A 12,867-nucleotide genomic window follows, 5' to 3' on the forward strand; every position below is an offset into this window, starting at 1 on the left:
TAAGGGTGAAGTGTGTGTGTGAGAGAGAGAGAGAAATAATCCCATTCTACTCTCTAAGAATTCTAAATTGTACATGAGGCCCAGCAAGACAGTAAAATTGGTGGACCAAATCCCGCATGATTAGGTTAAAGTGAGCGTTACAGAGACTGGCCCCTGTGATAGCTGTGACTGAATGACAGTCCTGGACAGATTGTCTTGTCACATTAAATATCTAAACCTGCAAAGTCAGGTATATCTTTAATGGGGGCCCATGGTGTCACAGTGTTGAGACAGGTTGCTAGCATCTTTGTGAGCAAAGAATCTAGTTTTGATACTTAAAGTGAATAAAGTTACAGCTGTAATATAGAGTGATTTAAGAACTTTGTATGTCAGTGAGGTCAGAATGGTGGGAAACAGGAGGTGGGTGAGGAAGCCTCATTCTTTGACAGCAGTGTAAATGAGTTCTCATTCCAATGTGATCCAGATGCAAATTATAACCTCATTTTCCCACAGTCCCCAGATTTCTATGTTTAACCCACGACCTGCTTTATTCTCTACGACTGTTGCGGTCTTAAGTGATCATAAAGCAGATTTACATAAGATTAACACATATTCATCATTTGTTGCAGTTTTGATAACCCATAGAAGAAAAACACAGTCAAGCTTCCCAATAGCTTGTTTGATGCTCAAAAGAAAATACTGCGTTGAGTGAGTTATATTCTCTTTAGGAGGGAGTCTCTGCTTTGGTCTAGGATTAAACCAAAGAGAAAATAGAAATATACAGATTTAGGGAAGTGAGGAAAGGGAGAAATAATTACTGTGAAATGCAACTGAGGAAAATGTAGCATTTTTTCAGTTGTCATTGGTAAAAGTTTAACTGGACAAAAGAATCCTTACTGAATGTTGACCTTGTAAGTAAGAATTGCTCAACTGTATTTATTCAGATTCTATTGTGGGTAAAACCCCCAGCGTTCCAGGGTGATACCAGATGTAATCCCTGCCTGGGGAAGCCTGCAGCCTTTCACAGTTTGCCTTGTGAGTGTAACAAGACTAGGCTGCTGCCTTTGGTGTCTTCTATGAAACTCGTTTTCTTTTTCACTAAGTAGAGCTGCTTTGTTAAATATTCCTTTTCATAGTTTTTCCACCCTTTTTTTTTTTAAGTATGGAAATTATTGAAATATGAACAGCTCCAACTTTGAGCTTATGTTAAAATGAATTTGCAGTTGCTCTGAATGAATTTAGGTTTCTTAGAGAGATAATTTTAAGCCTTTTCCTACTCCTATTCATTTTGAAATCTTCATCCCAAATGAGCTCTCAGTAAGTTTCCTTCTGTCTTTGTCCTTGTTTGCACAGCTTATTTTGTAATAGTAGTCTCCGGAAACTGCTGGCGGGACACAACCAGCTGACAAGGCTTCCCGAAAGGCTAGAAAGAACCTCAGTGGAGGTCTTGGATGTGCAGCACAACCAGCTCCTCGAGCTGCCACCCAACCTTCTGATGAAGGCCGACAGGTAAAGCTGCTTGTTTGTTTTGGTTGTTCATCGACTTGTAAGATGCCCCCTAATTAGCGTTCTTATTTTAGGTCATCTCAGACCATTTAGAGTGGACTTTGCGACTGTCTGTCCTAGATTTATGAAGAAAATGGTATTGCCAGCCACTTCTGTCACCATTTTGTAGGAAATAGAGGCAGGACTATCCTAGAGAGTCTTAATTTTTCTGCTGCTTTAATTTTGATTCCTTAAGTGGGTTGAGTTGTGCATAAGCGTGAGCTGTGGAGGTGTCGGTATAAAACAAGGGTGGGAAGTCTGCTGCCTGGTCAAAACTTGTGCAGCCCGCTCTAGGCTTAGTGTAATTACCTTAGGATTCTCTGTTCTTGCTTTCACATATTTATGACTTTGGGTGACAGAGATAGATTTTCCTAGAGTTTTACTTTTTTTTTTTAACCAATTGCCTTATCTTTACCACAGGTTTACCCTTGCATTGAAACTATTTTCTTTTTGAACAAAGAGAATTTTTCTAAATAACTTGTTCACTAAGTATTTAAAGAAATTGTTCCCATCAGCAGTGTAGGAGGGTTCCTTTCTAAGATGTTCAATAAATATTTGTTTAACGAAAGGTAAAAAATTTAAGGAATTTTAAACACTACCCTTGATCTTGGATTTGCATTTTTTTCTTTCCTTTTCCTTTTTCAAAAAAATCTTTTTATCAAGATGTAACTTACAGTCAAAAAGTGTACAACTCTTGAGCATGCTGCTCAATGAACTTCTACGTACATATATACCCTATAACCATCACCCAGATCAAGACAGAGAACCTGTCCAGCATTTCTTTCCTTTTCCCTTTCTTCTGTTTTCCTCATTTTAAAAAAAATTTATTCTCTGTACGTAATGTAAGTTACAATGAATTCCTACTGGTATAATTATTGAGAAATAATGGAATTGTGGGGAAATGGGATTGTTACATTGTAATTGACTGCTGCTATGTCATTCCCTTGACAAAAAGAACGATATTTCAAGATAATTTAAAGAATTGTTCTTGCTTTTGCATTCATATCAAAGGACAATGCACAGCCTATGGGTAGCTCTAGACGTGTTTCTTATTGTTATGAATACTATAGGATTTGGTTTCTTCCCCTGCAGAGAATTCTATGTCATGTTGTAGCCTTGTGTTTTCTTTCATAAGGCTAACTAGGGAAAATTTGGGTGCAGTTTTATAATGAGAATCCACTTGTTCTCCTGGGGGATCTACACCGAATCAGTAGAAACCAAAAGGGAGATGGATTCGGGTTTTAGGAGTCTTTGAGTGAGATAAAACCATTTCTGAATCTGAGTCTTATAAGGTCATGGCTAGTAGAGAGTAGGTAAATAGTGCTGGAACTCTCCATAGATAATAATCATTCTTTATTCATTTCTGAGAATTTTATTTTAAAGGGGCACTTGAATATGTTTTTCATTCTCTAGAGGCGTCCCTAAGCAGTCATTGAGTCTCCCTGGTGCCAGCCAGATCTGACGATGTGTGCCTGAGGTCTCTCACAGTGTGGTCCAGGAGACTGTGTGTTCGTGTTCAGATGAGCAGTTGTGAGGGGCAACTTTGACTTAGATTGTTCCACAGGTAATTCTGCTGACTCCCAGGGTCAAGAACCGCTGTGTGGACTGTTAGTTTGTGGCCCTGCACAGGTTTTCCCATGTTGTCTATTCTGTACAGTCCCTGATGGAATCTGTATGTTGGAAAAGGGGTGATTGTATGAACTAGAATATTTCTAGTCATGCAGTATGGAAAATTTAGGACCTGAATTGAGCCACTGAAAGGGAACATTGCTATCAAGGAGAGCAGAATAAGCTGAGCCTACAGTGTAATAAGCTAAAGGCATTCAGGCAGAAATAGCCTAGTCTGAATAAATGGGCCTATCCAGAGCCAGCTGCATTTTGGAAAATAGGGGCTGGTGCAGGGGAAGTAGGCAGCTCTTGGGAGGAGGGCAGGCCATGCCGGATGCCCTTCCAGCACAGGGAAGTGCTGGAGTAAGGGGCTGAATGAATTAGAAAGAGCAGGCATCCTGCTTTTATTTTATGAGAGAAAAGCAAATGACCAAAAGAGGCAGAAGTAAGAAACTTTTCCAAGAAGGCATATTCCAGTGCCATTGTTTTCCAAGCAATGCAATAGCCCCATCTCCAGCCTCGTGTAGCAACTGACCTTATTGTCATGACTCTGAGTCAGAAAGGTTAAGAGGTTTGGTTCTCTCAGGCAGATAGGGTTATAAAGAGGGTGGGGTAAAGTCGATGAGATCTTTTTTGAACAGCATTCTTGTATTATTTCACTGTTGGAAGACAAGAAAAATCGAACCTTTTAAAATTGAAATGTAGTTGACTTTTACAATATTATATTAATTTAAGGTACACAACATAGTGATTTGATATTTTTATAGGTTACACATCATACAAAGTTATGATAAAAATATTGACTCTATTCTCTATGCTTTACCAAACTATTTACTGCTTCTTAAAGGGATAATACTTTTTCTATTTATCCCCTTTCCAAAACCTAAATAACTGAGGTTTTCCCTATCTAAATTAAAAAAAAATTTTTTAATGAGGCATAATTTACATTCAGGAAAATGTAGAGCTACTGTATATTTGGTTTGATTAGCTTGAGGGGAAGGAATAAACTACTACTGACTATTGTGGGAGCAGGTCAACCTAGAAAACATGAAGCTTAAAATATTAAAAGAGGGTTTTTTAGGAAAGAATCTTCACAAGCTCTTTGCAGGTGGTTTAGTTGTGATTTGTTTTCATTTACATGGTTCAGGATGGCCAGTGTCTTACCCTGTAAGTTTAAGTCACTGTGCTGGGTACTGCAGGGCATTGAAAAATGACTAACGTCGGTATTACCCTCAAGGAGCTTACAACCTAATGCCGAGCTTAAAATAACTGCACAATAAACTGTAATAAAAGGTGGGGTTGAGAGGGTAAAGGAGAAGGAAAATGATAGGATTGGTTTTAATTTAGGCTCCTGGTATGGAGAACAGCACTTTGTTGTATAATACAGAGCTCTGTGTTTGGCAGATAGCCCCAGGCAGTAATGAAACTGCTTCAATTCTCCTTCCGTTCAGTTTGCTCCATGATACCAACCTTAAAAATATTTAGGTGCTCACTTTTTCTTTTTTCTTTTCTTTTTTTTTTTTTATGGTAATAAATTATTGTTACCAGTTCTGTGTTTGGTTGTATAACTGAGGAAAAGGCCTGAATACAAGTCTTCATAAGTTAAAAATGGTTTTGTTTGTTCTCTAAGTAGAACTTGTGCTTGGAAGCTTCATGAGAACTGTCAGAAAAACATGTGTTATTGGACACAGCAAAAGGCTGAACTTAAACTCTCTTTCTAAGGAGATTTCTTTAGCTCTGAATCTTTCTGCTAAAACACAGTGTCATGGTTCTGATTACATAATATTGTCTCTGAGATATTACAGCTTTAGAATGGTGTATTTTAATCTGCTTTACCTGGTAGCAGGTGACCAGATAAGAGAGGGGAATCTACTTTAAATTAGATGACTTGTAGTGATATCTTTATCTTCCTCTGAAAACTTCAGACCAATTTTATTAAAACTCTTATGACCTGAATCAACAATTTAAGTTTATGAGTTTACCCTCCATATTCTTCTTTGAGTTTTGTTTCTTTTGACTGGCAGCTCAGAAACTACAGACGGATGTAAAATATGTTAGACCATATTTGCTGAGAAGTGGACTGTGATTTTGTGTCTTGTGGTCAGGGAGGCAGGATTTGGTTCTGTGAGGGGAACTGGCAAGTATTCTAATCTGGATCTTACTGGCCTAGATCTCTCATCTTATCCCTTTTTGCTTGGAGTTGAGAATTTTCTTGATGGAAACCCCCAAAAGAGTTTCAGATAATCAGTTTTCATCAACAGATGGGCAAGAGTGGGAGTAGATGTTCCCCATGGGTCACCAAGTTGGATGGATGAGGTACTGCCATCCTCCTGTCCTTTCTGAGATCTCGGCAATGGCTGGTTCCCTGTCCATTTCACATATGCACTCCCATATCACGGCTAGCGAGCTGCTCCTGATGAGATCAGTCACAGTGGGCCCTTTAAAGGAGAGTTATAGATTCCTATTGTGGGTGGGGATTAGGGTCTGTTTTTATCCTTGGTTGCAACAGAACACAGTATTTTCAGGGGATGGGAGTGGGGAGAGTGTACGTACAAATGAAGTACATGGTATTAGTCACATTACAGACCATACGTTTTAGTGACTCAGACAGAATATGTGTAAATATCAAGGGGACTAAAAGGGAATAGAAAATTTGAGAGAGCGTGATCGATTAACCATGACAACTGGTGCCTTTTGGCAAAGATAGATATTTCTGGCATTTTGAAGAACTAAGTTGCCTACACTATTTTTCCTAAGGGAAGAGAGCTATCTTGGGAAGTTCTGATGTTTTGAGAGCCGTAGTGAAATAAAATAGTGTTTCTCAGAGTGTGTTCAGAATCCCCTAGATTACTTACTAAACCTGCAGATTTCTGGCCTGTATCTCAGTTCTACTGACTCAACTTGGCCAATCATCAGAATTCTTAATTCTATAGATTTTTGAAGACTTACGCTGACCTACTTAATAAGAATATCTGGGAGCTGAAGTTGAGAATCACATACCTTCAGGAACAAAGGCACAACATCACTTCTATGTGTTTTTGCCAGAAATGCATCACATTATTCTAAATTCTAATGATGATAAAACATCAAACAAATCTAAATTAAGACTGATTAGAGGAGACAAATGAGGCATGATAAGGAAATGGAATGTGCAGTCCTAAATTGGATTCTGGACCAGATAGAGAACATCAGTGGTATAATTGATGAAATTAGGATATCTCTAGATTAATTTATAGTGTTACATCAATGTTAACTAATTCTTAATTAATTATACTTAATTTTAAAAATTAATTCTTTTCGAGTTCTTGTTCAACAGTTCATACATCTGTATAACCTTTGTTCCTTTGCTCTGTAGGCTTATGATCATTACTGCCCAAGCCAGACAGATTTTCAGATCTTTCAAAATAATAGTGTGTGAATTCTGTTAGGCTATACGTACACGCTTTCTCTTCGCATGCAATCCTCACTATTAGGTGATATTGCTAGACAATGAATAATAGGCGTCCTTTTTTCAAACTGATAAGTGAGGTGTAGTAATTTAGTGGGTTTCTACCAGCACCTAAAAAAATGGCATAGAAAATATCAATGTAAGATAGAGTAAGGTTAAGTATTGTTTCAAGAAACTTTTGTTTCATTTACACATGTATATGTCGCATCTGTACTGGGTGGTCATGTAAAATGTATTTTGTACTCTTGGTTGCCATTATTGAAAAGTTTGAAAGCCCGTGCTTTAAGAGCTATCAGTCTTCTGAAGATATCAATAGGTGAAATTGTCAAAAGCGTTGTGTTGTATGGACAAATGATAAGGAATTTAGAGCATTTTGTTTGGCACCTCTGGAAGATTTTGGGGGCCAGAAATCAGGGAGTTGTAGAAAAGTCAAAGAATTTTGCTGCACTTAGGGTCTTAACCTTTTGCATTTTCAATAGACTTACAAGTCCCAGTACTGATCTGCAGAAAACTCATTTGAATGCAGAATGCCTGGTATGCCTGCAAATAGGTAGACCTGTTGTGGTACCAAATCCTGTGCTTTGTTTCAGGACAGAATTTGGCTGTAAAATTTAAGGGTGTGCTGGGAATTACTGAAAAACAAAAACAAAACAAAAAAACCTAGATGAGCTAGAACAGACGAACAGAATGTGCCAGGGAAGAAGAGAGTAATTGCTCAAGAAGCAAGAAGTGGATTTGTCTCACTGCTGTTGTGGGCAACTTTCTAAATGCTTCAGGGCAGGAGTTGTATGTCTCTTCTCTACAAGTTTTGCACTTCCTGCTAAGAAAAGTTTTTGAGTACTGTGCCATTTATTAAATTATTTTAGCAATGGAGTTTGAAGGGCTGTGCACATGTGGTCTTCACACTACCCAGCAGGTGCCCTGCTTGACCTCCAGCTGTTTTGGAGAAGGCCTATGAAAATGTCCTCAGAAAAGTTTTATTATTACTGTTTTTATCAGTTGAATTGTGTTAGGAAATAGTGGACTCTTTAAGATTGGTGAGATCTGGGTTTATTTCTGGCTCTGACACTAATTACTATTTAACAACAGGCAGGTAATTTGACTTTTTTCAGCTTCAGTTTGTCTTCTGTGAAATATAAGGGGGGCATCTCTGGGATGTTGGGAGAATCAAGTGAAACAGGAAATAGGAAAGAGCTGTGGTCTCTAGAGAGCACTTTACAAATGAGAAAAAGTGATATGTTACTGCTTTTCTCTAATGATTATAAGAGGGTTGCATAGTGAAGAGGGTTCTATGGATGAAACTCTTATGGGACATTAAACAAGTCTTTTATAGAGTTATTACAAAAATCTATAAGGGAGAAGCTTGAGGAAGTTCTCTCATATCATATTGAGTTGAGACCAAATTCAGTGCTTTAGGAATTTAGTTTTGGGGAGGCTTTGAAAGCAGGGGGTGGGGTTATACACCATATTTATTGAGTAAAACCGTTACCCATACTGGAGAAACTTTACAAAATTAAAGTAGTTGCTCATTCTAATGGAAATACAACACCCAGATGATTAAACCAACTTAATTTGCCTCCTGCTGAAACGTGTGGTTGTGGGACAGGTATTTTATTTTTAAAAGGATGGGTATTGAATTTAATTTCCCAGAGACTATTATAATCAAAATGTTTTTAGCCCAATTGTTTGCTCTTTGACTGTTAACTAATACGATGATTCAATCAGGCTTTATTCAGTTCAAACTAAATCCTTTGGAACCAGCCCATGTAGTTTCAACTTAGTTTCATTTCCTGGAGGGGAGGGTGCGGGATTCCCCGTCCCCCCCAGTTTCCCATAAAGAGTATAAACTTCAATACAGGCAAATTTCAACAAGATGAGAGGACAAGTCTTTTTGGAAATCCCTCTCTTCCCTTCATCAGAGGTTGTAAGGAGTTTTTAAAGTCCCTTTTGCAGTTTTCTAGGTGAACATTCACTAGTCAGTCTTTTTTCCTTTCAAAGCAACTTTCCTTCTTTTTCTGGCCTAAAAATATGCAAATATTCATGAGTTAATTTCTTTCTTTTCTTTTCATGTATCTAAAACTACATATTTCCTAGAGAACTGTATTTTAATGAGATTGTCAGAATTTCCCAGCCAACCCCATTCCAAGATGTTTTAGGGCAATACATTTTAATTTTTTCTAATTCTACACTGAAGAAATCTTAACAGGGTATTTAAGTCAGGTGATACAAATGAGACTGGTAAAAGTACTTTAAAGAACTGTGGTGCTGGAAGGGGTTTCCTTCCTATGTCAAAACCATTTCAGAAACTGCATGAATGACCTTTATTTTCTTCTCTGTAGCACACACGGCTATAGTTTCCCATGACTATTTATGGTCTGTACAGACTTTTTCTTTTCTTTTTTTTTTTTTTTTTTTTCGGTACAGCCTTTTTCTAACTTCCTTTTTTTTTTTTTTTAATGTCAACGGAATACATGTTTCTTTAATGGAAAATGTTCTATTTTGGGGAAGCTGCTTTTCCTTAGATAAGTAGTGGAGTTGGGCCGTGTGTGTGTAAGTGTGTGGAGGTCGCAAGATTGGAGAGTATTAACTTAGTGGACTGAGGGCTTGGGATGACAGTTTTGGTGATGACTCCCGAAATACAAAGCTTTCTTTTTATCCAAGATTAAAAATAACTGTACCTGGTATTCCAGAGTCTTCCTTTTTAAGCAAGATTTTATTCTTTTTTACTAACATATGGTAAAATAGTCCTGAATTGAATGCTGAACATTTCAAACCTGGGTGGTTTTGAAACGAGAAAGGCAGTTCATTGACAGGGTAGTTCTAGGTAAGGGGTGGGGGACATGTCAGCTTTGACCTTGGTAACTATGGCAGGTGAGTCCTGTGGGCTGGACGCTCTCCATGCTCGGGTCCCTGCAGCTTCACTATGGAACACACGTGGTGGAGATCCACTGTGAAGCAGCAGGGTTGTCTGCCCGTGAGCCAGGCACAGTTCCTGCCCTGTCCTTCTCTTCCCTTTCCAGTGATTTGGAACCTGATCACAGCAAGGATTCTGTTTCAGTTCTCCAGCTTTGCATTTTACATTTATCTGTGTTTCACAATAACTATGGAAGAAGTTACAGTTTTTGACAGTTTTAGTTATCTCAGGTGTAAAAACATTCTTCATAGTTTAGCTATTGTTCACTCTATCATTTGGTTAACTGGTAGCATATACATCTTGTTTTAATGTAAATTTTATTGAAGTATAATATAGATACAGAAAAGCGGCCATATCGTAACTGTAGCACTTGATAAATTTTCTCAAAGTGAACACACTCATGTGACCAGCACTCAGATCAAGAACCAGAATGTTATCATATTGGAAAAATTAGAAGCTGTCTCCTAGACACTGCTTCCCTTCCCTGACTTCTTATACCATAGATAAGTTTTGCCTGATTTTGAACTCTATAATTACGGAATCATGCAGTGTATCCTCTGGTATCTGGCTTCTTTTACTCAATATTATATTTGTGAGATTCATCCTATTGATACATGTAGTTGTTCTTCATTTTCACTACTACATAGTATTACATTATTTTACTACAGAGTAAATTATCCCTTGCAGTTTTGAATATATGTCAGTAAAATATGGTTTGGGCATCATACTGAAAAGGACTTAGTCACTATGTGATTTAGTTGTATTGTGATCTAATGTCTAATTATTTTATTGCTATAAGAGCTCTTTTATTTTAAAATAGGCAATTGTTTTTCTCTTTCTTAAGACAGAATATTAATTTTATCTTATCACTATCCCTTCGACTCCCCACCAGCTATAAAATTAATCACTTTCTCTCACCTTTGTGCTTCCATAAAAATTGATTTCTCTTTGTAGTTAACACATACAGATAGCTACTGTGTTCATTATGGACAGTGGAGTCACATATCTATATGCCTGCCAAAGCCAAGACCTATCTTTTTTTTTTTTTTAACTTTTTATTTTATATTGAAGTATAGCCAATTAACAATGTTGTGATAGTTTCAGGTGCACAGCAAAGCAACTCAGCCCTACATATAGATGTATCTGTTCTCCCCCAGACTCCCCTCCCATCCAGGCTGCCACATAACATTGAGCAGAGTTCCCTGTGCTATACAGTTGGTCCTTGTTGGTTATCCTTTTTAAATATAGCAGTGTGTACATGTCAATCCCAAACCCCCTAACTATCCCTTCCCTCCACCCTTCCTCCCGGTAACCAAAAGTTCATTCTCTAAGTCTGTGAGTCCGTTTCTATTTTGTAAATACGTTCCTTTGTATCATTTCTTTTTAGATTCCGCATATAAGCGATATCATACGATATTTCTCTTTCTCTGTCTGACTTACTTCACTCAGTATGACAGTCTCTACGTCCATCCACGTTCCTGCAAATGGCATTATTTCATTCTTTTTTATGGCTGGGTAATATTCCATTGTGTATATATGTACCACATCTTCTTTATCCATTCCTCTGTTGATGGACATTTAGGTTGCTTCCATGCCAAGACCTACCTTTAAATTCATGTTTCTAAACCCAGTTTCTAATATGCCAGGTATCAATCAGAAAACTTCTAGGTTTGTTGAGGATTCTGGACTAGACCTGTGGCTTATCAGTGGGATTCTGTTGCATTTTTGTCATTGTAGCCTGAGATTCCTGAATGCATCTGCAAACAAACTGGAAACCCTTCCTCCAGCCACACTTTCTGAAGAGACAAACAGCGTCTTACAGGAGTTGTATTTGGCGAATAACAACCTCACAGATAAATGTGTGCCCTTGTTAACAGGACACCCCCATCTGAAGATTCTTCACATGGCCTATAACCGACTTCAAAGTTTTCCAGCAAGGTAAAAGAAGATTACAGAGTGACATCCTTCATTGCATTTCTGAAAATGGATTCATAGATGGAAAGGCAAAAACTAACATGTTTATTTCCCAGATAATGTAAAGCTTGTTCCTCCTGATTCTTATTCACAGTGTCTTTTATATAAGCCATTGTCAGCATTCCCCTAAAGAGAAATGTGTTCATTTTTCTAATATGAATGTATCCAAGGACCCAATTGCTAGAATGTTCTTATGATTTTGAAATAAGGCATGTCATCTAGCAGGTATATTTTTTCTTTTGCTTCCTTTTAACCAGTCAAATTAAAAAAAAAAAAATTAACCTAGTATGGTGTGTGAGAATTAGAATGTAAACTAGGAAACCTGAAGGTTCTCAATTAGCTAATAGCTTTTGTATTTATGCTTATGGTATAAAAAACAATGGTGGCCTGTGCATTCATAGAAACTATGACATTACAAATAATTTATGGCTCTTAGAAAATTCTACTTTTAAGTCTATTTTAATTTCTAATTTTGGAGAGCAGTGGCATTGTATCTTGCTTTGAGTGCAGCTTTAACAAGTTAGGTCTTAGAACTCACGCCCACACATCAAAGAAGCAAACACTAACCCCTCTGGTATTCTGCTGCTAACTGGGACTTAGCACTGGGCCAAAGCAAAATACGGGGACAGCCTCCCTCCGCTAGCATCAAGGGTGCCAGTCTGTTGAAACCCTGACTAAAGGAGGGAGCCCCAAATATGCATTGACTTCAAGTATTACTCTATTTTTGTAGTATACATTTATTTCTTTACTTTTTCCCCTCATTTGATGTTACTGATTAAGCTTTTCTTTCTTTCTTTCGTTTTCTTTTCATGTACTTTTCTTTTACTATGGAATGAGATGATATTTTTGGAAGAAAACATAGTAGTCACCTAACAATAATATCTCTGAAAGGGCTCATGGTCCTCATTTGATGGTGAATGACTAAGGCCAGCAGGAGAAATGATCATCAGCTCAAATTCTGACGGTACCCCCCAGTGACCCATGCCAGCAGTAATCACCCTAACTACAGAGAATTTTTTTTGACCACCTTCTTTCTGTGTTGAGGGATAGAAACTTCTTTAACATATTTTCTTTCTTGGACCTGATGTTTGTACTTTCAGTCTTTTTTCGTGCCTGTTACTCATTGGTTTCTCCACTTTTCTTTTCACAATATGATGACAACATATTCAAATAATAATCTTACAAATTCAGGCTATCATAGATAGATTACTTCACAGTCTGTGCATACAGTGTTGTTTGTGGCATATCCTAATACCGTGTTGAATGTTTATGATAGTAAAAGATCTGATTTCATAAGATAAAAACTTAGTTCTTGTATCTTCGGCGTATATTTATTTTCAATTAAGCAAATAAGGTAACCTTTATTTTTGAGAGAAAACAGAAAGAAAAGCAATAAAGT

At 37.5% G+C, this 12,867-nt stretch overlaps 1 protein-coding gene across 1 annotated transcript in view; it reads left to right on the forward strand.

The window, feature by feature from the left end:
* The window catches only part of PHLPP1 (PH domain and leucine rich repeat protein phosphatase 1), a 221,102-nt gene that overhangs the window by 176,270 nt on the left and 31,965 nt on the right, over positions 1-12,867 (forward strand). The window contains exons 10-11 of the mRNA XM_007116467.4: positions 1,333-1,488; positions 11,232-11,432. Coding sequence (XP_007116529.2) covers positions 1,333-1,488; positions 11,232-11,432 — 357 coding nt within the window. The remainder of the gene's footprint in view (positions 1-1,332; positions 1,489-11,231; positions 11,433-12,867) is intronic.

This window comes from Physeter macrocephalus, chromosome 19, assembly GCF_002837175.3.
Source record: "Physeter macrocephalus isolate SW-GA chromosome 19, ASM283717v5, whole genome shotgun sequence".
Taxonomy (NCBI): domain Eukaryota; kingdom Metazoa; phylum Chordata; class Mammalia; order Artiodactyla; family Physeteridae; genus Physeter; species Physeter macrocephalus.